This window comes from Apteryx mantelli, chromosome 6, assembly GCF_036417845.1.
Source record: "Apteryx mantelli isolate bAptMan1 chromosome 6, bAptMan1.hap1, whole genome shotgun sequence".
NCBI lineage: Eukaryota > Metazoa > Chordata > Aves > Apterygiformes > Apterygidae > Apteryx > Apteryx mantelli.
In genome coordinates, this window is record NC_089983.1 from 34,985,316 (window position 1) to 35,008,788 (window position 23,473).

The 23,473-nt window shown below is 43.2% G+C and overlaps 1 protein-coding gene and 1 long non-coding RNA gene across 2 annotated transcripts in view; one reads left to right on the plus strand and one right to left on the minus strand.

Moving 5' to 3' along the window:
* The window catches only part of GYPC (glycophorin C (Gerbich blood group)), a 37,535-nt gene extending 20,466 nt beyond the window's left edge, over window positions 1–17,069 (minus strand). The window contains exon 1 of the mRNA XM_013960681.2: window positions 16,984–17,069. Within this exon, the coding sequence (XP_013816135.1) occupies window positions 16,984–17,017 (34 nt within the window). The 5' untranslated portion in view covers window positions 17,018–17,069. The remainder of the gene's footprint in view (window positions 1–16,983) is intronic.
* LOC136992351 (uncharacterized) lies at window positions 11,168–17,794 on the plus strand. Its single transcript, XR_010884600.1, has 3 exons — window positions 11,168–11,375; window positions 15,851–16,095; window positions 17,057–17,794. It is a non-coding gene; the product is annotated as an uncharacterized lncRNA (long non-coding RNA).
* Window positions 17,795–23,473: the final 5,679 nt, after the last annotated feature.

Genomic DNA, 23,473 nt, shown 5'->3' on the forward strand with positions numbered 1-23,473 from the left:
CAAAACTGTGTTTTACTTCTCTGCATTTGGCCTATGAAGTTACAGTCATGTTCATGGAAGAAACCTTATCTTGCCAAAATTAGATGCTAGTATATTCCTAACTAGAAAAGAACTCCCCTTAGTTTAGTCTCTTAATAATGAGTCCTTTTTGTGCTACTGCTCACATGCATATTTGCAGGTCTTGTACACTGGAGCGAATCAGTGGATACATATGCACTGACGTTGAAGAACAATGAACTAACTGTTTAAGGCTAGTATCCTTAAGGATTTGCATCCTTTGTCATTTAGCAATCCCAATCTACCCATGCAACAATAACCCCAGCTTGGATCAACAGTCCGTGATACCTCAGCTTTACATGATGCTCCAAGCACTGTGGCTACTCTAGCGCTTGGCACGTGTGCAATGCTGCTGCCAGACAGGAGAGGCTCCATGTGCCCTTCCTTGAATGGCTCTCTGTATCCAGATATTGACTTTCATACAACTTGCAGGACCACAATCACCTCTGAGGCTTCTGCTTCTCTTTCAAATTTGGTGGACATTGGTCAGTGGATCCAAAAATTATTGATGGGAATTGACAGATGGATGAACAGATGATGAAGCAGGCACATAGACACAAGGAATACGTAAGCTTCATTTCATTAGAAAACTGGTCTGAAAACAGAAGGAGCAGTGGGTGGAAGAACTTAGATAATATTCATATTTTGGTCACCAATTAAAAATGCCAGTTTTTGGGACCATTTCAAAACATGTAGACCATGTTTTTAGTGTTTTGAACAGCAAAACAAAGGCCAAAAGGACATTGTTGAGATTTTTTTTGCTCCTTTTTGGTCAAAATGCTGCATTTTAATAGTTTGGACTATATTTTAAACCTTTAAAGCCAGATTCAGCTTGGACAGCCCTGGCAATTTCAATGGAGGATTAATTTGCGTCATTAAGCAAAGAAATATGGTCTAATACTTTTCAATAGCAACAAACGCTTGCTCAGGCACTTCTCTGATCCGCATATTTTTGGCTTACTGTATTTAAAGCCTTTAGGCTGCTTCTTTCCTAAATGCACAAAACATGCATGCAGGAAGGATGAGAGTGAATTGTTGTGATTTGACCTGGCTGCCACATTACAGCTGAAAAGGGAAGTCTTGTTCCTAGCCCTTTTCCACTCAAGCTGATCCAGCAGAAAACCAGCCCACCAAAAAAAAAAGTGTGGGGGGGTATTTATTTATTGGCAGACTGATCCAAGTCACCATATGGTTTCACTGTCAGTCTATCTGTTAACAGGGAGGGGGCTGGCAAGGTGCAGACAGAGATGGTAAAAAGCAGGAATGCTCTTTTGGGGGGGGATGAATTACATTATAAATCTGCACCTGGAATAAACAGGTCTACACAAAGAGAAACAGAAGGGGGAACACAGCTGGATAATTTCTCACTAGGTCTCTCTGAACAGAAAGGAAAACTTTAGCTTTTCATATCCAAGTGACTCCTTTGAAATACAGAGGCTCCAGAAGGCCAGGGCAAAAGTTGAGAGTGTGGTATTCTCTGCATAAGCATATACATTGTAATGCACTAAGAAGTAAGGCCTCTCTCTCAGCTGTCTAAATAGGGACCCTAGGGCAGAGCTGTTACTCTGTGCCTCCCTCCCTGCCTGGAGGAATGTTGCTCTTCCACAGCTGAATCAGCCGTAATCATGCTTCGCAGCTGAATAGCTGCAATAATCATTGCTGTCCCATTTATACTAATATCAAAGCAGAACACCATTCCAACAGACAAAGTGAAATACCAAGTGGTATACATGCAAGGTGGGATTTGCAAAAGCACTCTTTGTTAGGCTGCCTCTCTTCCCTTTGAAGTCGGTGGCAAATCTCCCATGGATTCCAAGTGCACAGTTGGGCCAGTGGTGAAAGCTTTTAAATTCCCGCTTTTACAAATATTAGAAACAGGACAGAACCAAGGATTCATTGTCAAGATCATCAGATACAGCCTCTGTCTGCCCTCTCTTACTGCTTCTCAGATTAATGCACCAGTTGATGCTGCCTATCAGGACTGCAAAAATCTGCCTTCTCAAACAATCATGAGAGAGCTTACATATTTCTCAAAGCTCTTTCGTAACATTCCCAAACTATTTACCATTGCCTGCAGAGAAGTCTGCTTTGGAACAGTATCACGAGGTCAAGTTATCCCACTGAAACACCTATTAGTAAAAAGAGAACAAAAAAAAAAAAAAAAAAGAGCAAACCAATAGCACCAGCACAGCCCTGGAAAATATGAAGTCATAAGCAGAGTTCAGCCAGAGCAGACTCCCGTTAAACCTTGTTTAAGAGCCAAGTTCCACCCTGAGATATGTGTGAACCGCAGTTTATTTCAGAGGGAGCTGTGCTGTACTTCATGTTAGGGCAAGGTTCGGACACAAGTATGTATCTGTTACAAGTCAGAGACGAGTAAAGCCCACATCCCTTTTACATTTTTTGGTTCCCTCTGCGTAGAAAGAACAGAAACCTGAAGGAAGTGGATAAAACAGCCGATACTTTCACAGGGCTTCTCTGTCAACTTTAATTCCCTCCTCCATCAGACCTGAATGCCTGTGTTTCTAAATCCACTAAACTACTTTCATGATATTCAGTAGACTTTCCCTGTCCCCCAGCACCACCCCATGAGAGTTAAGCACACAGACAGACGCTAATAAGGCTTGTCTTTCTAATTGCTTTGCTCTTGGGAGTCCCTTTATGAGAGAGTTAGCAAGAACTGGGGATATGTGCATGCTTTGTAAAGCAAGGGACATATGCAGTAGCCTGGCATTACTGCCCTGAAGCTTTCCACCAAACATTTTTTTGTGACAGCTAGGAGCTCCACTGAATGACAAGGGAGGAAGGAGTGGCAGAGACTTTCCCCATTCTTCTCACCCTCTTGCATTCCCAGACAGGGGCTAGGCATGACGGCAACCTTTGTGCTGTGCTGAACTGCATGGATTGCTTCAGGCAACAGCCTTTTGCGTTGCTGGGGCTGGCTACTGCTGCACAGTTGGCTGTTACAGAGGAGGAGTGGATAAAGTAATGGCCACATTTCTGTATGGCTCCTGGAGGCACTGTGGTTACCTGAGGGAACAAGGCAGAGGGGATGCCTTGCTCCCTGACACAAGCTCCTTGTCACAGGCTGTGCCTTCAGCAATGCTCCGCTCCCAAGGCTGAATTCCTTCAATTTTAAGTTAAAAGAGCTCATTCAAGAGGAGGGCAGAGGGGGAGGTAAGGCTCAGTCCTGCCAAATATTGAGTCTGGATGTGAGCAGAAGCTTAAGTTATATCATATAAGGAATTCTGGTAAATGCAAAGGCCTTTATATCTGAAGGACCCCCTTAGGCACTAACTACTGCTAAAATACTAACTCTGGCTCAAGTAATTCCTGTGCCTCAGATCCCCAGATGCTTGCCCTGTGCTTCTCCTTTCCCTTAGGCATCTGCTTCTGGCTCTAATGTGGAAGATGGACCTATAGCTCCATGCTTATGTTCTAACACCACTTTCATGGGTAGAGCTGAACAGGTATTTAAGTCCTGGTCAGGTAAGAATGACCAGGACCATCAGGATCAAACCTGTCTTGGAAAGCACTTTTCACAGATATTGTAGTAGACCTGAAGAAATGGCAGTGTCCCTGAGAAAGAGAGTACCTTTTCCTCAATGCTGGTGTGACCTAACAGCCAGCTGATGAGGGCCAAGGGAAATACAGGTGCAGGTTTGGTAATGGCAGAAAATGGCTTGATGGGCAATGGCAGTGAAACAAAGGAGCTGGACAGGAGAAATAGGTGTCAAATCACATTACATAGAAGACAGATTGGAAACAACACAGAAAGGATGGGGAATGTGAAAGAGGAGGAATTCTTTTCCCCGATTTCCTGAGGTCTGTAGCAAGGCAGAGTAGAGGCTGAGGGACCTATTTTTTCTCCCCTTGTTGCCTTAAGATAGTGGGTGATTCCATCCCTCACAGGCAGCAGGCCCCAAAGGGAGTTGATCCAGCAAGACCTTTGAGGGCTGCATGATGTTGTATCAAGGATGAAGTCATTGGCTCCTTTGAAAGGCATCTCCACAGCCCAGACAGATCAAGGCCACCCTACTTACAGAAAGAGGACGTGGATAAGCTGCCCTCCCTGTCTTTCACTGTGGATGCTTTGGAGAGCTGTATTCATCCTGATTCCTTTGAGATATTCTGCTTGGCACTGGGAAGAGACCTCAGACACAGCCAAGCAGAGCACCTGGGCAAGGGGCTGGGGGGAGAGGGGGGCCTGGACATGATAGAGAGATGGGAACATCCAGTCAGGGATGAGAGGATATGCAGGCAGACTTCCCTCTCATCCCTGATCTGCAAAGGCACCCTGGCATGTATAACCATCTGTGATTGCGGAGCTGTTATGTACCACGGCAACTATTGCAGCCCTGAGGCCTCCTACATCTCTTGTTAGAAGAACTGATCAAAAGCCTTTCCTTCAAGAGCAGCAGGATGCATGCTGTAGGTGCCCAGAGAGACGATGCATCCTCAGCCACAGCTGGAGTGCCGTGGTTCTGTGCCTGCCATGGGACTAATTTTGCATCCCTCTCTGTATCTCTCCCCAAAAGGATTGTGCTAGTCTTTAGTACGAGTTACAGTCTTTATTCTATGATCACCTGATCATTTTTATGAAAGAAATTCCTTGTTGTTGCAGGACATGGGGGCATTACTGACAGTCTTGATCTCTCTTGCTTTCTTCCAGTGGCACACAATTGCTTCCGCTGCTTTTGTTTGCTTGTGCTAAAAGTGTTGGAGGTAGAGAAGGCAAAGAGAGAAGGGAGGCCAGTGTATTGTGGATAACAGCACTTTCTTCTAGCAAATGGACACTTGCTTGCAGCTTGTGAAGACAAAACCTGAGCTAGGTCCTTTGGCTACTGTTAATGATGCACCCACAACAACGTAGTTTCATCTCCTGATCACACAGCAGACATCTTCAAAGCAGACAAATGGGATAAGAAAAGATGTCACAGCAGTGGGGTCTCAGCCTCTGCTGAATATGGGAATTTCTCCTTTCCCATTTCATTGCTACAAGTTTTTATTCCTTAGGTCTCATGGCCTTGAAGGGCATCCCTGAATATGACTGCCTCCTCTTTATGCTTTGGTGTTCCAGTTTCCAAAAATTGTATTTGATGAGGAAAATATGCCCCTCTCCTCTGTAATGAATAACAGACGTGATTTTAATTACAGGACATGTACTCCTCCCTGCCATTTATTGCTGCAATTTCACATCTGACAAAAATAGGTACCCAGTCCTTCAAAAGGCAGCAGCTTGCACTTCCCCCGTGTGCCTTTACAGTTGGTCACCTCCAGCAGCTGCTGGCCTCTGCAAGGACCCAGGGCTCAGCTGCACCACATTTGAAAAGAAGGGAGATCTACTCAGTGATTCAGTAGTACACAGATCACTTAAAAATGGCACAGTGAAAGCAGGAATGTGGAGTTCATGCTCCCATCTGCTTTGCTACCAGACTCTGGAGAAAACAGGACACAGGATACACTTCCTGCCTAGGGAGCACTCTTAACAGGACAGAAGGCATGACCTTTTCCTTAACGGAAATGCAAGTCATGAAGAAGAGTAGGGGGAAAACATCCACTGCCTTAGGCTGCATTTTATCTTAAAAGCAGTGCCATGCAGTGGTACTTCCTCTTGCTTTCTCACCCAGTGTTTAAAGCTGTTGTTTACTTTTTTAGGAAAGACACTTTTAAAACAAGCAGCTTCATCTATTTCTACCACACTATTCTTGCTCCAGTCAGTCATGAACCTTCTGACACAAGTCAGATGTTATTGAAATGAAAGGTTTCATTCATCCCAAGTGAAGGCAATCAGCAGAGGTAACCCAAGAGAAGGGCTTGGCTCATGCTGTTTCCAGCTCACAAACAGTTATGTCCTCAAGATGCAGAGATTAAGCATCTCACAAAGAGCGTAGGAGGAGGAAGAAGAGTCTTTGTCTGAGATTCACAGATTTTAATGGATTCCAGAAGGGGAAATATTTTACCAAAGAGTGATAGCAAAGTTCAGGAGAAATGCAAAAGCATTTATCTCCATAGTCGCATTCCTGCCTGCCAAAGGCGGGAGGGGTGATTTACTCCCCCTTGGTACAAGGAGTCCCTTATGGATCATTAATCCACAGGGAGAATAAGCTCAGGAGCCACAGACATCTTTTCTTAATGTGCAAGCACCTTGAATATGCTGGAAGTATTCTTCTTCGGGAGCATACAGAATCAGTTTATCTTTGTTTGCTCCCCTCCTCCTCCCCTTCCCCCCCGCCTTCAATGCTGGCTCCCACAAGAGCTCTAGTTACCACTGATAAATCATTTTGCCTTCATTAAAATCTGTGCTGGTAGAAGATGAGCCTGCCTCAAGATAAATCAAGGCATTCGAAGTAGACTAATATTAAAAAGTGAAGATCTGCAATCAGCAAATTCTGATCCAAAGTCCAATGAAATCAATACGAGTAATCTCAGATTCCAGGGTATAATTATCTCAGTGCCATTGGTTTCGGCAATGCAATGATAACTTGTGAGTAAGGTTGTGAGAATCTCTGCACAAACCTGAAGGAGACAGAAACAGACAAATATTTATTTACATGCCAGGCCCTCAGGTGATGAAACTGTATGTTTTCAGCAAGACCTGATCAGAGAACATGTACCAAAAGTTATGGTAGGAAACAGGGCACATGTGATGGACACCTCTTGTTATCATCCTCTGATTTCTTGACAGGTAAGAAAAAGAAAAATGGGTCATCCAGTTTTTTATACATGCACTGGTCAAAATGGAACTTCTGAAATATCATTAAGAACTCATACAAGAAAAGGAAACAAAAAAGGCTTAGTATTTTGCTGTTCTACCTTACTTCCTATTTCTTGTCTCCTTTGGACTTTCCGAAACCACCTGAAAATAGTTCTACAATGCATCAGTTGCTAAGAGGAACCTTAAGGTCTGGTTATCTCCATTCACAGTATGCAGACATTTACAAAACGCCACTAGTCTGTAATGGACGGCATTTCATCCTCCACTTTGGCAAAATTTACCTGCAAAAAACGTAAGGCAGCAGAGAGCTTTGTTGCTGTATTCAAATCTCCCAAGAACCCCTCACTCTATGCCCAGGTTTACTAGGTTCCACATAAGTCTGGTAAAGCCACATCCTCATTGCTGAAAATGACTTACAAGATAGGAAATGCGGTTTAGAAAAAAATCTGAAGCTGAGTGGTTTCCTTGGGTTTTATGTTCCCTTATGTGAGCGTGTGCATGTGTGCACAGCATCCCTTATTCTGGCTCTTTGTCACACATTGTGCCACAGAGTTAGGTTTTGGCAAGTTGAAAATTGTGAAGATTAGAACAATCATGTTTACATGTATTATCACCTGCTACTTCATTTCTTTCATGGTGCTTAAATGTTCAGACCAGTGATTTTGAAACATGCTACCTTTAATGCACTTAAAAACTCTGCTGGATATCCAGTTTGCTTTGATCTCCACAGTCTAGAGACTATCTCAGAGAATACAAATGAGTATGTTTAGGGGAAAAACATTTTCAAGGAGAAAACCCTAAAATGCTTCCAGCTCAACATGCTTTGCCAGATGATGTCATACTGAAGGTTGTTTTTACATTTTATCTTTATACTTCAGGAGGCCTCAATCTCTGTCTAGAATGAGCAACCTGATGAGGTGACTTGTGAAGATGAAAGTGGTCAGTGCTACCTGTAATGAGCACTGAACTGGCAAGTAATTTGTTGGTGATTTTTGTTTAGAGAGGAGATAGAAGGTGAGATGATTTCTGTCCTGAGAAATTTACAGAATAATCTCAGCAAAACAAAAAAGGTACATTTCTACAAGGGAGAAGATGATTGGATTTTGTTGAGAGGGAATGGGAAGGATGTCGGTGGAAGAATGGTGAGAGCTTGTTATTAATGAGAAGGAAGGAGACATTCAGTGGAAAGCTCGTAACACAGAAAGACAGAGCGAGCCCAGGCTATGAGCAAACCAGCTCCCTTCTGGGCAAGCCTGTCTGTCTCATCTCTCACCACAGGAAGTCACCATAGATCACTGGCTTTGTGGTTATGACTTGGGGTGGGAGGTGGGGAGACTTTTATCTCATGGTGTGTGTATATCACTGGAAAGCTCACTTTCTTAAAGGGTGAAATAACTTCAAATTCTCCCATTCACTCCACTGTTCTTCATTACTGGGGCAGGGATAGGACGAGTAACGGGAGAAAGTGACTCAGTGCTCAGAGCATAGTGAGTGATTATGAAAAGGAACGTGAAAAACATGACTCCCTTTTTTCCCAAAGCAAAGGGAAAGTTGGAAAGGAAGTATGGCTCTGAATGAAAGATTTTTTTTTCCTCGGTCTGCTCTGCTCAACTCTTTATGCAGGTTTTCCTGTAAAGTTCCTGTGCATCCTCCTTGTTACCACCAAGGGCTGAATTACTACTAGGAACTGTAGATCAGGCTTGGTTTGTTCTTTAAAATAAAAAAAAATCCTGCTGAGTTCACTGAAGGGAAAATTAGCTTTGTGTGCAACAGAGACTCCAAAAAAGCAAACTCTGATGACGTTATCATGGAAATTCAAGGGAGATGGACAATAATAAACTCTCCCAATCATGGGATCCAGAATGTAAAAAAAGTGTCCCAGGTTGTAAATAAAAATTCCTGTGTGATGACAGGAAAGATCTGGAGAGGGGGAGGTGCTGTTTCATAGCAATCTGCAAAGATGAGAGAGCAAAGAGAAACCAATGGAGAACAGAACAGGGATGGAGACAGAAGAGGGGGCAACCTCCAGAGGAAACAAGGCTCCAGCTAGAGGCTGACAAGGGAAGATTTATGTCTTCCTTGCCTGTGGTTACAGCTTCTCTTCCTTCCCCCTGCCAGGACCTGTGGAACATCCTTGAAAGAAGGGAGGAAATGGCATTTAATAACTGGGACCAGCCCATCTTTCCTTTGCTGAGATACAAGCACTTACCTGCAGCCTGAGAAAGGGACTGGCACTAAAGAATAGGAGCTGCAGAGGATATCTGCGAGCTGAGCTGACCAGACAACCTTAGAGGGCAGGTGTGCAAAGGAAATAATGATCAGAGACTGGTCCACCCTGTGACAGAATCTTTGCATCAGGGATACATCAAGAAATTCATGCTCAATGGCACTTGAATGAGCTATCTTATAGTCAGAACAAAATCTCTGCTAGCTAGTGAGCTCTGGTTTGTAAAGTGCTTCCTTAATGCCTCAGGAAGTAACAGAAACCCCTGAAAACATTTAGATTTCATTAGAAATTGCTAAATTTCTGAGCCTAATAGATGCTAAGAAAAGCTTGAAAAATGGAATTCAGTGATATACACATACAGACCCCAGAAGACAGAAATAAAATATAAAAATCATTTCAAAGCTACTCAGTATTTTCAAAAACTTACACATGATGCCTGAATTCTTGGATGACATAACTTTTATGTTAACTCTTCACAATTCACTAGAAATACTTTTTTTCTACTTATTCACACACATGCCTCTTTAATCACCTGTTACAAAGCGATTTGTGGGCTGTTTGCTTTAACTGAGGAGTATTTGCTTTAGCTGAAGTTGGTCACCAGGATCTGCTTTTTCATCCCATTTTAAATGACTGAAATTTTTGAAATATCCAATTAGCAGATGAGGAATCTCTCATTTTCATGTAAATAAGGATGCTTGTTTATAGAAAACAAACTTATCTGTGTTGGGTACAGAGAATAAATCTCGCTTACATAGAAGGATCCTGTAGTAACAATTCTGTGAAAGCTGTTCCAATATAAATTCATTTTTCCAATATCTCTTTGAGGTTTTCACAGAACTACAGAATAAAGCTAAACTGATTCTTCAGTGAGTATTCCACTTCCAAAGTAGGGTAGTTATTTTGTAAAGAAGCTCCTTTTATTTTGGCATGAGCATGTTAAAATTATCAGTTTTTCTAGAAAACTGTCCAGGAAGGGGTATTCTGAAGAGATACACCTGTCAAATTCTCCCAGCACAGCGAGGCTCCTGAAGGAATGCACTCCTCACTGAAACACCGGGCTGCCTGAAGTTTAAACCTGCACCATTCACACCCCCAAGAACTGTACAGCCTTGGCCTTTTCTAAACCATGGTTCTGCCCTTTTAAATTGCTTGGTCCATATGGAACCTGTATTTCCTCTTCATTTCTTAAATCATTTTCATTGCTTTTCTCTGAATCTTTGCCTACTGGGACATGGGCCCTATAATAGTGGCCAAGATGGATTTAGGCACTATTGTGATGGTTAAATTAAAAACAGGGAGTGATTCAGTGTCTATACCATCTAGAGCTGCCAGGCCCTGGCCTTATCTAGTCAATGGACAGACACCTGAATTTGGTGTCTGCAAGAGATACTTTGAAGATAGGCCCTCTAGCTGAGGTTTTACTGTATCGTATAAAAAGGATATTTTGTAATATTTTCCAGCTCCTTATATATAGCCCAAGCTATCTTCTTGCTTTCTTTCTTGTTACTGAGTTTATGCCTCTGCTAAGCCTTCAAAAACTTGGTCATTTTGTGCTATTTTTGAAGGCATCTATAATATAAAAGGGGAAAGATGAGTTTATGGGTATTGGTCTCTGAATAGAGATGCAGTCAGGGTAATAACATTCTCCACCAACAGAAGTCTGAGTAGTGAAGAAGTATATACATAGGGAAAAGGGGTGTATGTGTGCATATATACCTGTGTGTATATATGTATGTATGTATGTATCTATCTATCTATACACACTATATATAATATGCATTTATATATATATAAGTAATCAAATGTATTTGGTAGGTTTGCTGTTACAAAAACTCCCTCTGTTTCCAAATCTAAACACCCACACTTATGTATAGACTTTGTGTCTGATTCTGCACTGCTTGTCACACATGCTCTTCATAATGTGAACCGCTTCATAAAACAAGACATTTTAAACATGCAGTCCCCAGTAAAACAGTCATTTATCACTCATGATGACATGGAGCTGTCTCAGGGTGTGTTCAAAAGCCCCCCTGCAACTTACTGATAAAAAGCTTAACTCCATTTCAGGGCTTATCTGAAGAAGAAAGGTACGCCCTGATGAAATAACTGAGTTTTTTTTTTTTTTCCTAACATAAAAAAAGAGAGGGAGAGAGAAGGGAAAAATCACTTTAAAACTTAAATGCAGCAGAACAAGTTTAACCCATTGAGATTTTAAGTGAAGTTTTCTGCTTCATCAGGAAGAACCCTGTGGTGAAACATATGTCAGAAGAGAAGAAGGTATGAGAAGCTGGCCTCCTCTGCAGATGAGAAGATTAATTAAGAGGAAAATCACTTAGCCAGATGTCTCATTGGTGAAACTACACGTGCAAGGTACATCTGCAGTAAGAGAGCAGCCTAGTATAGATAGTGTGCTTGATTTCCATGCCAACATGGGAGAGAGAAATCTGAAGTGAATTAGATCATGCTGACTCTTGGAGAAACTGAGGAGTAGGGATCTTATTTCAGCTACAAATTATGAGCTGCATGCCTGTTGTTATTATGTTGCAGTATCGTTACTGGATGTAGTTGAGTTATGGGTTAGAAATAAATTATCCAGAAAATACAGTTCTTTTTTCTTTTCTTATTCATAAATTGTTGGCAAACCAAACCTGATTTCTCCAAGTGCCACTTTTATTCACTTGCCAAGTAGTTTTTCAGAACACTTAGCAGTTGGTGTTTTTTTCATGAGCTCATTACTGGGGATAATACTGTCAAATTCATTTGACTTAGGAACTTAAGTCTTTCAAAAGCGAGTAGAACACAGTCAGTTTGCTGTCCAAATACCTGCCCAACTAAGGTGCTTATGTATTCTTATTGCTGCAGCATCTGGGCATCTCGCAATTTTTCATGTACTTCCTATCACAACTCAGATATGAAGCAAAAAATTTAAATCAAGATCCTACTAGTGCCAAACACCATACTTAAAAGTTTGCTGATCTTTCCATGAGAAGCAAGTAAGCCAGTTGCTCAATGACCTCTCAGTTATTTTTTTACAAAGCATACCTTAAAAAAATTAAACAGTGGGAGGCAAAGAGCCGTTGTCTCACTGGATCTACTGGAATCGATACTAATTCTTACCTCCTGGCTGCTATAAGCAACTTCCTATAGCCAAAAGCTGCCTCTCCAGCTGGGGCTCTGGAAATCAGTCATTTCTCTCCTACCTGTAATCTGTCCTATGAGTCTATTGGCCTTTTGAAGAAAGGATATCTGTACAGCACCTAGCACAATCAGATCACTACATTGGCTTGAATTTCTCTATGCTCTAGGAATACTAATCCCTCACTAACAATAGAGGCAGGCACTCCACAGAGCAGACACACAAACAGACTTTCATTAGAGAATGCAGTCCCAAAAGCCTGTTTTTCAAAAGGCTTTGCTGATTGGACTCAGTCATTTGAACAGTGATGGATACACAGTATATTCCACAAGAGCCTAGAAAGAAAGGTGCACCAGCATCAGCAAGGAGATGCAGGCACTGAACAATTCAGTAATACTAGTAGGCTTAAGCATGTAACCAGCTATAACCTGAATCTTTAACATCTACTTTGTAAATTGTTTGCTTTTTTTGTGAGAAGCAGTCCCTGGAAATGCTGAGAACTATGTATTTTAAAAAAGCAGACTCCTATTTGGACAGACACTCCGCCCTCTCCCCCCAGCTTAGCAGTTTGCCAAAATTTCTGCTGCTAATTACTGAAATTTCAGGTGTATTCTTAGCCTTTCAATTTGCAAACTTTCACATCCACATCTCAGGCAATGAGGGTGTCTGGGCCCTGGGGTAAAAAGCTGATTTTTCCAATTCATATGCACAGTGGTGAGAGACATATATACAAGCAGAGGTATTCAATTTACATAAATGCTTGTGAGACATATTTAGAGCTTTCTGTGCTAAAAATGAGAGGTTATTAAAATCCACAGAATTCCTCACTTATAAATGCTCACAGTTTTGACAGTGAAAACCAACATTTCCATAATCAGTAGCCCCCATTTTTGTTTATTAGTTACTGTCACAGACAAGCACTTCCATTAATTAAAGGCAGTAAAATCAAATTTCTTTCCAAGGGAGCGAATAACATGGTTAAAAGTCTGTGGGGATCATTTGTGGCTTTTCACAGGCTCTGAGTGAATGGTAGTGATATTGCTCCAGGAACATGCAAAGCACATGCGATGTATCTTGTCATGAATTAAAGACAGGGTTAAGCCTGCACTCAGAACCAGACTCGTGCCATTCACAGCTATAAGTCATTTTGCCCTTATAGAGGGACACCTTTGCCAAGCTCTCAACCTCTCTGGAAGGGACAGCACACACCTACTTGGCTCTTTTCAACAGAAGTCCTAGCTGTCATTCGTGCAGGCTGGAGAAGCTGGGCAGCGGTGACATCAAGACCTGCTGCCCTGGGGCACAGGCAGCGCGGGGGCTCTGCTCCCCCTCAGCAGCACAGTGCAGGGGCTTTGCTTCTGGGCTGCTGCTGCTGAGCTACAGCCAGCAATGCAGAGGGAAACCATGCAGGTCACAAGGCTTCCTTTGCTCCACTGTACTCCTGTCCCTCCTCTTCTCTTTGCAGCTGAGACATGGCCTGAGATTCATTCTGGCCTCCTGTCTTCTTTTTGGTCCAATTCCTTTATGCAGCACAAGACTACACTGCTTCCCTGCCAGCCCAGAAGGAAGACTGTATCTGTCACTAGGTGATGTGGAATAGCAGCCTCTAGAAACTGCTCTCCTCACCCCAAAATTCCTTTGACAGCTGGCTCATGGAGCATAAGAAGCCCCAAATAAAATGGTCCCAGCATGCCTCATAAAGATTAATTCCTGTAGGGTGCAGAGCACCTTCTCCAAAGGGATGAACACCTTTGACCCCCAAAGATGGCTTTGCATAGCTCAGTGCATCCCCAGACTGAATCTTTGCTCCAGTCACGTTTAGCAAGGTGCGTTATTCACCTCAGCTGAGCTGTCCCATTGCCTTGGAACTGGATTCTGAAATGACTCAGAAACCAAGACCACTGCAGTCAAAAAGTAAGAGGGCAAAAACTGCTGTCCAGATAGAGTCTGCAGTCTGCTCAGATTTTTTAATAATACAGGCAACTACTGCCTGTGCATCCTGGCAAATAGGAGTGGAATAACACCAGCAGGAGATGCATTTAAAAGTAGCACTCCGGGAAGTTCCCATTCCTGCAATGAAGATAGGTCCCTTTTGTATCATCATCATAATAATAATACAAAGTGAAAGTGGAGGGTTATTCACAATATTGTATTGAATCCCAGCCAATGAAACTGAAGCTGAAATTCCATTTTTGGCTTTGGTAGCAGACTTCTTACTTAGGTATTCCACTTTATTCCAGCCACATACAAACATCCAGTAACAGTGAATGACGGAATAAACATACCGCACATGGCCTGACACAGGCAGGCTGAATTACTGACTAGCCTTCCTCTATATCGAGTATATTGAGAGCCCATTGACTGAGACAGGATATCTGAGCTGGACATGAAAACTGCCTGAGGTTAGATGGTGCAGCACCCCCACAGAGGCAGAACACATTTGAGGGTTCACAGATGTGAACACTTCAAATCTGAAACGGCAGTCTTTCTACTCTGCTCTCACCTGGATTGTATCATACTGTATTTATAGAATGAATAAAAATCCCTTATCAGCTGTGAGTGAATACAAGAAGATAAGCAAAGAACATGAGCAATTAGGTAACTTAACACTGTTCTGTTTACATCAGTAGGCAGCTGCTCTGTGGTCTCACCTGCAGGTACTCAGCAAAGAATTAATATGGACAATATAGTCAAAGGCTTTGCTGACACTTCATGTATTTTCACACCCATTTCAAAGATTTGCACTATGGTTATGAACAAATTTGTCTTCCCAAATACTCTCCTTCTCTGCCAAACATCTGCTGTCCATGCTGTGCAGTGCCTGTCAATACACTGATCTTTTAATATCTTCTAACTCACCAAAACTGCTGGAATTTTACAACAAAAATGAGACTTTTCCCCAAACCCTACCCCTCAAAACCTTAACCCTTACAAAAACAATGCATCAAACTTGCATTATGTAGGCATACAGTGTTATCAAACTTGCCTTTAATTTAGTTTTGTTCTTGATCTGTAAATTTGATCTGTGTGATTTAAAAAACAAAGAGATGCAGACTGAAACAAGATACAGGAACATCCTGTCTGAAACAGTAAGGGAAATTATGAGAGCAAGCAGAGAATGGATAGTGACTTTACTTCAATCAGAATTCTAGCTAGATTGCAAACCACTTATTTTTACTGGCAATCATATGATCTTGAAATGGTTCAAGCTCAAAATTCCTACCCAGATTTTGGAAATTATAAGAAAGCTTGACTCATCAGCTGTTTTGCACTCTGAACAAAGACAAAAACTACAGTGATAGTCTCCCATGAGAAGTAACACTTCACCTAGATACACCTTAGGGCCTTCTTTAGGGTTCTCTGACAACCTGAGTCTATCTGAGAGGTGTAATATACTCAGGACTATTGAGCCAGGCCTGAGCTCTTCAGCTGGCCAAACCTGTCACTAAAGGATACAAGCCCAGGTCTGGGCCCTTGCTAATATGGCCCAATGAGCAAAATGTACCCCAATGAGCCACTACCACCCTCCTGCACATGGATTTTCAGAGGACCAATGGCAGTAATTTACACATCTAAACCCAAACTCTCAGAATCCTGAACTACCCTGGATGTTTCTTTTCTGCTAATAATAGAAAACAAGCTTTAATCTGTTAAACTGCTGAATAAAACAAAGCAAAGTAAGAGATAACACTAGCATCTAATCTTTCAGGTTTGTTTGAACTTGCAAAAAAGACCAAAGGGAAAATAGAAATTGCTGGCTAGGATTGCAGAGATCCTGTTCGCTGTACCATTTCTGCTGGATCAGCCTGCCTCATTCAAAGCTTGGAAAACAGCGTCAGTGTCAACATCCATACAGACCAAATATTCTTACAGCAATCATTGGATCAAACTCTGAACCGCAGGCAGCTCCCAGCAATCCTCTCTGTACTTTGTGCCTTCATTACTGATACCATGGTATGATAAACAATTCTGCTATTGGCAGTTTGTTTACTAAAACTACTGTCTTTGAATTAAAACAGGAAAGATTATATACCCAAGTCATAAAATAGATACAGAGCCACATCCTGCTATTGCAGCACTGAAAACCCAGAGTTTTTCCACTGACTTTTCTCAGTTTATCAAATCAGAATCCATTCCCTCCCCCCACCCCCCTTCTTTTTATGACTATACCAAAATAAATGGTACTGTGGCACAGCTAAGTGTCTGTGATCACTTGAACTGTTCAGGCCAAATTCTCTCTTCCCAAATTTATTGAAATATGCAGAGTTACGCCAACAGAGGACTTGCCCTCCTGTACCCTCTCTTGCTGAGAAACTAATTTGCTTGTCCTTAAGCCCACGTTTCTAAATTTTCAGGAGCAGAAAGGCATTGTGACTTTAAATATAGACTGTCAGTTTGTGGCTTGTGTCTCATATTACACACGGACAGCTCGAGACTCTAAACACAAGCTGGGCAGCACCATTAATAACTTAGAAAAGAGGCAGTAAGCTTTCGAAACGCTCTATATTTTCATTCCTGAAGGCGGAGGGGAGGGAAAAACATTTAAACGAAACTTTTTCTAAGCCAGGATTTAGACGGAAATGTTACCAACTTTGCTCTGTTCTAGAGTTTGCACAGTCTGTTTCAGTTCTGCACACACGCACGCACACACACAAGAATAAAAGAGGAAAGCAGTTTCATCACAACATTTTTTCTTTGGGACAGGTCTCAGTCCGTTTTTTCTTTCTCTCTTTTTTTCCCCCACTGCACATGAAATGCATTTGACAATCTTTTGCTTAAGCGACAGACTCGTAAATCTACTCTTACTGCAAGGGGGGGGGGGGGAAGGGGAAGGGTACTCACGTGGTAGAGATGTCGTATTGTTTTGGTAACTCATAATTTACGCCTTTGAAAAATGCCTTATTTGTGTTGACAGTCTCTCTTCCGTGCTCAGAACCGACGGCGGGATTGAACAGAACAGCTGGAAGAGCCCGGGAAAATGCTGCTCTTGTTCAGACTCGCCTTGCCGGGCTCCTGACCCTTTACAACTGGAAAAGGAAACAGCACATGTGTCATTCTCTTTTGCCTGTGCAGCTCACATGAGCGGGGAGGGGCACCCATTTGCAGATAGCACTAACTGTATTCAAGTTTTGCGAGTTGGATGTTTTCCACCCCTTTGCTTTTACTAGCCAGCAACCAGTGGAAAGAAAATACTCTTTTCACTCTTAGCCAAATCCAGATGCACCTCTTAGATTCGCCGCCCAAGCCAGGACTCAGGACTGTTGATATTACTTCTTTTCAGTGCAAAACTCAATGCTGAGTAAGTCCCTTCCAAAAATGCCTGGCATCAGCACAGAATGGATGAGCTGAAAAGCAGCACTTTCAATTTTCATTGACCAGAAGCATCTGCACGGTCAGTCTAACCGGTTCTGTCCTTTAATGGGTGTAAATTGAGAATGACACTGGGTCAGAGCAGTTTTGCCAGCGTATAGCACGAATCTGAACTGCATTTAGAGAAGGAGGCACTTGTGGCTAAGGCACTGGCTGATGTGCAGGTAACTCCAGTCCTGGCTCCCACACAGGCTTCCTGTGGTATCTTGGGCAAGGCATTTAATCTTTTTCTACCTCAGCTTGCCATCTGTGGAATAAAGATGATACAACTGCTTTCCTCCTAGCCTTGGTATTTTTATTTTTATTTTTAATCCGCAAGCAGGCGTTGTTTATAGGTAGGATATATTTATCTGGAGCTTGGCATGGGATAATTTATTCATATTCTTGGGCAAGCTTTCCAGCGTGGACCGGGCTCCCGGTTTCGTCTGCATTGCTATCTGTGGGCTGCCAGCACGCTACGCTGCCATGAGCAGCGCGTAGCTGGAAACGTGCCCACGCAGTCCGGCCGCGGCTGACACGCGTTAGGACTTGCAGGTCCTACCGAAATACAAGTAGTTTATAACAAGCGCATCTCGGGGACTACGAAGAGTGACCGAGGTTTTTGTTTTCCTGGTCTGGGGGGGGGGTCAGGATGAATTAACCACCGCAGCCGTCAGAATGGAAGCGGAAAAAACCATGAAATTCGGGCCGAGGCTCATCCTGTTTTGCAGAACTGTCGCAAGATATTTCTGCGAAATCATCCCAGTGACCTCCCGCCAGAAATCCATGCGGCGGCCTTGGCTCGCAGCAGGTATTTAGCAGCCGAAGGATGGGAAGAGCGGCGGCTCGCCCGCCCGCGCAGGCCAAGCGGTGGCTCGTGGCTGCGTGCAGAGGCGGCGCGCGACCCGGCCCAGCACTTTCCACGCTCCGGGCTCCCGCACAGCGCGACAGAGCAGAGCAAGGCACAAAAACAAAGAGGAAAAAAAATAACAATAACCCCCCCTGACACCGCTCCGCTGGCTTCAGTTCTGCAGGGCAACACTGCTTTAGGGCAGACAGATTCGTCGTGGCCAGGCTGCCCGGGATGCCGCGCGGCCTGGACGGCCGAGGACGGCGCGCGCAGCCCAGTGGGCCGCCTGCCTGCGAGCTCCCGGCGCGCAGCCCCTTCCCGCTGTGCCACGTGCGCGCAGGCCGCCCCCCGCGTTTTATCAGCAACGAGCAAAACCCGACGGCTGGGAGCCCACAGGTACGAGCGTGAAGGCCAAAAAAAAAAAAACCCACTGGCTGTAATTTAGTTACCTCTGAGTAAGTGAGTGCTCACACAAAGCCTTGCCTAACGACAAAACCCATGGTGAGGCCACGGGCATGCAGATTTTAAGGTGAGGATACATTCCCTTGCCTAAAATCCTGCTTCTGTGCAAGCCCAGAGGAGCTGCCTTCCTGGCTGAGGTGGGCAGCCGGGTACCTCAGGCCGCTTGAACTAGATAGCCTCGGTCTTAGGGTTTTTCAGGGGGGTTATCTGGCAAGGATGCTCTGAACACATGTAACAAAGCTATCCACAGCCTAAGGTCAGAAAACAAATCTAGGGTGAAAACAAACAGTTTATTTAAGAAATGGCTGTTGCTGAAATGGCCCCTGCCTACTTGCTGGGATACTCACTGTGGTTACAAGACTTCCTAAACTGAGAAGCTTCAAATCCATGCTTAGGTGAGGATCTGCCACGCTAAAGAAAATGCTGGGAGGGCAGTCAACGTCCTCCTGTGAAACTGGGTCACCATGCAGCAAATATCCTCTCCTGCGAGACTTACAGAGCTACAGAGGCTTAGCAAGAGGGAATATGGCCCTGCGACCGGCAAGGAGGGCTGTCCTAAGCACCCTGGCTCTTAAAACTCCCCTTGTTTGGGGGGAGGGTGAAGCGCCAAAGTTTGTCTTGGCAACATTTAGCATCACAATGTTTTTTAATGTTTCTGCACCTGTCTTCTTTGTTCTTCTGTGGGCCACTTTCCTAGCACTAAAATTAATGGGAGTGATATACCAAGGTTACATAGGAGATTTAATGCTCGGGCAGAACAGAGCACAGACTGCAACCCCTCCTTTAACATCTTGATATCTTTACTTTTCTTAAGACTTTTCTCCTTGTTTATTCAATAGTCTGGAAACCCCAAGAATTCGGAGAGCCTGGGACCCATTTCCCAAGGTTTGTGCTTGCCCTCCAGCAGGCCCTCAAAGAGACCCTCACTGACCTTTCCCACTCATCATTAATGGGAAATATGTGAGGTTTGAAAGGGAAGAGAGCATGTCTAGCTCCACATAGTCCAGAACGCTTCCTGAAAAGCCTGAGATGAGGGCACTAAACAAAGAGCAGCACAGTGCTCTCTGCCTCCCCTTGACCCCTCATCCCACCATCCGGAGGGGAGAAGAGGCAGCAAAGGAACTGGGAGCGAAAGATGGGAGCAGGGAGGAACAAAAAATGTGATTAATCATTAATTTCCAGCTTGTGTGAACTCTCTCCTAACCTCTAGATACAGCGTTTTCTTCTGTCAAAAACAAAAACAAAAAAACCCCCAAAAAACAAAAAAGGCCAAATGGTGAAGGCAACAAGAGAGTAACTGAAAGTATTTTTTATCTATAGCCTGTGGTATTTATACACGTTCCTCCAGATTTGTGGGGTAATGCAGGTATGCTGGGAAGTCTGTGTGTCAGCCTTGTGGCTTTCATCAGCCAATTACTTGGTCTTCTGGGGCCACCATGTCCCATTAACCTACAGAAGAAGTATCAGTTTCTTGCCCTGGTGAATACTTTTGTATCTGCAACCTTTGAAAGCTCAGAGCGCTTTTCTGAGCAAGGAAACGAACTTTCCCTTTTTGTCTCAGTAATGCTTTCAGATGTGACAGTCCTTTCAGGTCCCAAAGTGTTAGCTTAAAAGTGGTACCGCTTTTGCCTCTGATACTGCAACTTATCCCCCTCCTCTTAAGCACAGCTATGTAATGAATTCATAGTCAGGCCCACATGGTTGTTCTTTTTGATACCATCTTGCTCCAAGGTAAATGATATTTAACAGTCTCTCAGGCTTGGCAAGCTGATGCTGTATGCTGCAGCTGTTGTTCCCAACAGGAAGGGAGGGTTTAGGCTGCACTTGAAGGAAAATAAATAAATAAGCTGAAGTAAAAAGTCCCTATCCAGGAAGTTTTCCCTGACAACAATAGGAAATAGGACTAGAAATCCCTGTCTTTGCTAGGTTTTTATGACAAGACATATTGCTAAATCTGTAATCTCAGGCTGCAGAAATCATGATGAGATTGAGACAGGCTGAGGGGAAAGTTCCCAGGAATATCTCACTGTCTGCCCAACCCAGCCTCTGCTGTCCTCAGAGAGGATGTTTGAATCCACCACATGGACCTTTGAGGAGAACGAGATGCTGCTTCAGCATTGCTTCGCCTGAGTTGCTGCTCAGGGTGTAACAGTTCTTGAAGTGGTTCGGATGGTTCTTCCCCAGCCATGAGTTCAAGATGTGCTTCATGCCTCTACCAAAGGCTGTGCTTGTGTGAACCAGCTGTGCATCCCACCTGGTCCATGTGGTGTGGTCACCAAGGGCTGCTGGTGAGAGTGACGGCGTCTGCTTTCTCCAGTCCCCTGCTGGCTACACACTTTAGGGTGTCTTAAACACCCTAGGCTGGTGAGTGTTGTGCAGCTGGGGTGGTTCCCAAATGTTGAAGACATACTGCAGGTCAAGGAGAGCTACAGCTGTGGTGCAGCAGGAGCTATGCTGAATCATGAATGAAGGATACTTCATATGAGAGATGCTTCAGGAAAGCACTTGACTCTGCATACCCTGTGAAGCACTATTTCCTACTGATTATCTTCTCCCATCTCTGGGAGGAACAGTAGTCTATTTATTCATTACCTCATATTGTAGGGTCTTCCCCTTGACTTCAGCAGTCTTGTTTCCTTCCTATTTCCAACTCATTTTTGTGCTAGGAGGGTTGGGAGTATTGGCCATAGACTCCTGATCCCCTGCGTAGGCCAAACTCAGGTCTGATGTAATGTCACAGAGAATGAAACCTCTGTGACCATGCAAAAGGAACAAATTGGATCTATTTCCCAGAATGGACTAGGGTGCAGGCATAATCCATTTTATGTGGTGCCTAAGCTGCCAGTGATTGTAAGTGCAATTAGGCTGTGAAATCCTTGGGGTACAGAACAGGATTTTCCCTCTGCAGTCATAACAGTAATTATTACTGAACAAGCTCTTGACCCTCACATAAGGCCAATATATAAGGATTTACTCTGGAGATAGGAAATCAACTGTCCTTTCTATTTTGCATCTCAGGCATACAGCTTGCTTTTTACCACCCTCTGACTTCTACTTGAACCTTCAGGATTTATTCATATCCTTCGAGCATAGCATACCCCCTACTTTGCAATTATTTTGCTGTTAAAGGATTTAGTGTTTAGTGCACCCCCACTTAGGCTGTAAAGCTTATTTGGGGCAAATTCTTATTTGGGGCAAATTCTTTTATAGTGTCTGTAAAACATCTGTTTTTTGAGTAAACTTTCCAGTGTGACTAGAATATGTATCCTTCTGAACACATGCCATCACTCTGTGTGAAATCATAGTCAGTGAAATGGGTATGTAAGTAGACCCTGTCTTCTGTATAGCACTGTGCTTGGCTTTCTATGAACAATAGTTCATTTAATGACACCATGGAGGGAAAATAGGTAGAGTTATGAGCTCAGTGGACAAAGTGTCACAGATTCTTTGTGATCATCTATTATGTCCAAAGATCAGAAACAGTGCCTCAAAGCCACCGAATTCCTGCCTCTATTTCCCTGAAAAGCACCCAGCCTGAAAAGCCCATCATCTGCTTGTACTATATGAACAGGATGTTGACAGGTTGTTTGATAGTGCATAGTACAGCAGGGCAAGTTGGATAGATGTGGAGGTGGTACATCATAATATCAACATTTACTGACTTCAAAATATCTGAGAGCAAATTTTGGTACATGGATTTCTCATAACAGAAGAACTGAAAGGTAAATAAAATAAAGTTATCACACTGAACTTTTAAGCAAACAAGAGGGAGGACATTCTCACACAATACAGAATTAAACAGTGAAAGTCATTGTTCCTAGAGGTTCTGAATGCCAAAAGGATAAATGGATTCCAAAGACAAATTTATAACAGAAATGTCTGTCAGGAGCATTCCTACCTCTTTGGTACGAAGACACACAGTCTCTGAGAAAAGAGATTAAACTTCAGTAACTGGAAGCATGTACCAGGAGAAGTTTCACTGTAAAATCTTCTGTGCCTTGTAAACTTTACTAAAGCATCTATTACTGGCCCCTGGATACTGACTTGGTTAGACCTTCAGTTTGACAGAATACTGCCATTCCTATTTACATAGTTTGAACTGTATTATCAGTATGATAATATCAACAAGTTGTTTCTTTCTAGGTCATTGCAAAACTAAAAAATGGCTGAAAGAGTGAAAGTCTGGCATCCTGACTCTTGTGGAGTCTGACATGTTTTGTTATCCAAGTCTTAAATTATATCTTCACTGCTAGTTAAATCCAGTCAGATGGCAGATGATATTTCCTGAAGTATAGTAGCACTGAGGCATTTGCAGTCATTTTTAGCTTGCCAGATAAATTTTTGCCAATTTTGTTTCTGGAGAAAAGGACACCAAATTATGACTCCTTTCTTCTGTAAGTGCAAGAGCAAAAGGCTCTTGCTTCCCTTCCCTTTTCTTGTGTACCTCAGGTGAATTCCACAAGTGAGTGTGTCTATGCAGGTTTGCAGGCTGAATTTACTCAAAGATAATTATCCTACCAAATTAATGCTGTCCTTATAATTTTTGAAAGTACACATTATAATAACTGTGCTTGATATAATCCTCATCATATTGATGTTGAAATTCTCTGACTTTGGTGTTGTCATCGGACTGCTTTCCATAGCTTTGGATTAGTTATAAAAGCAGAGATA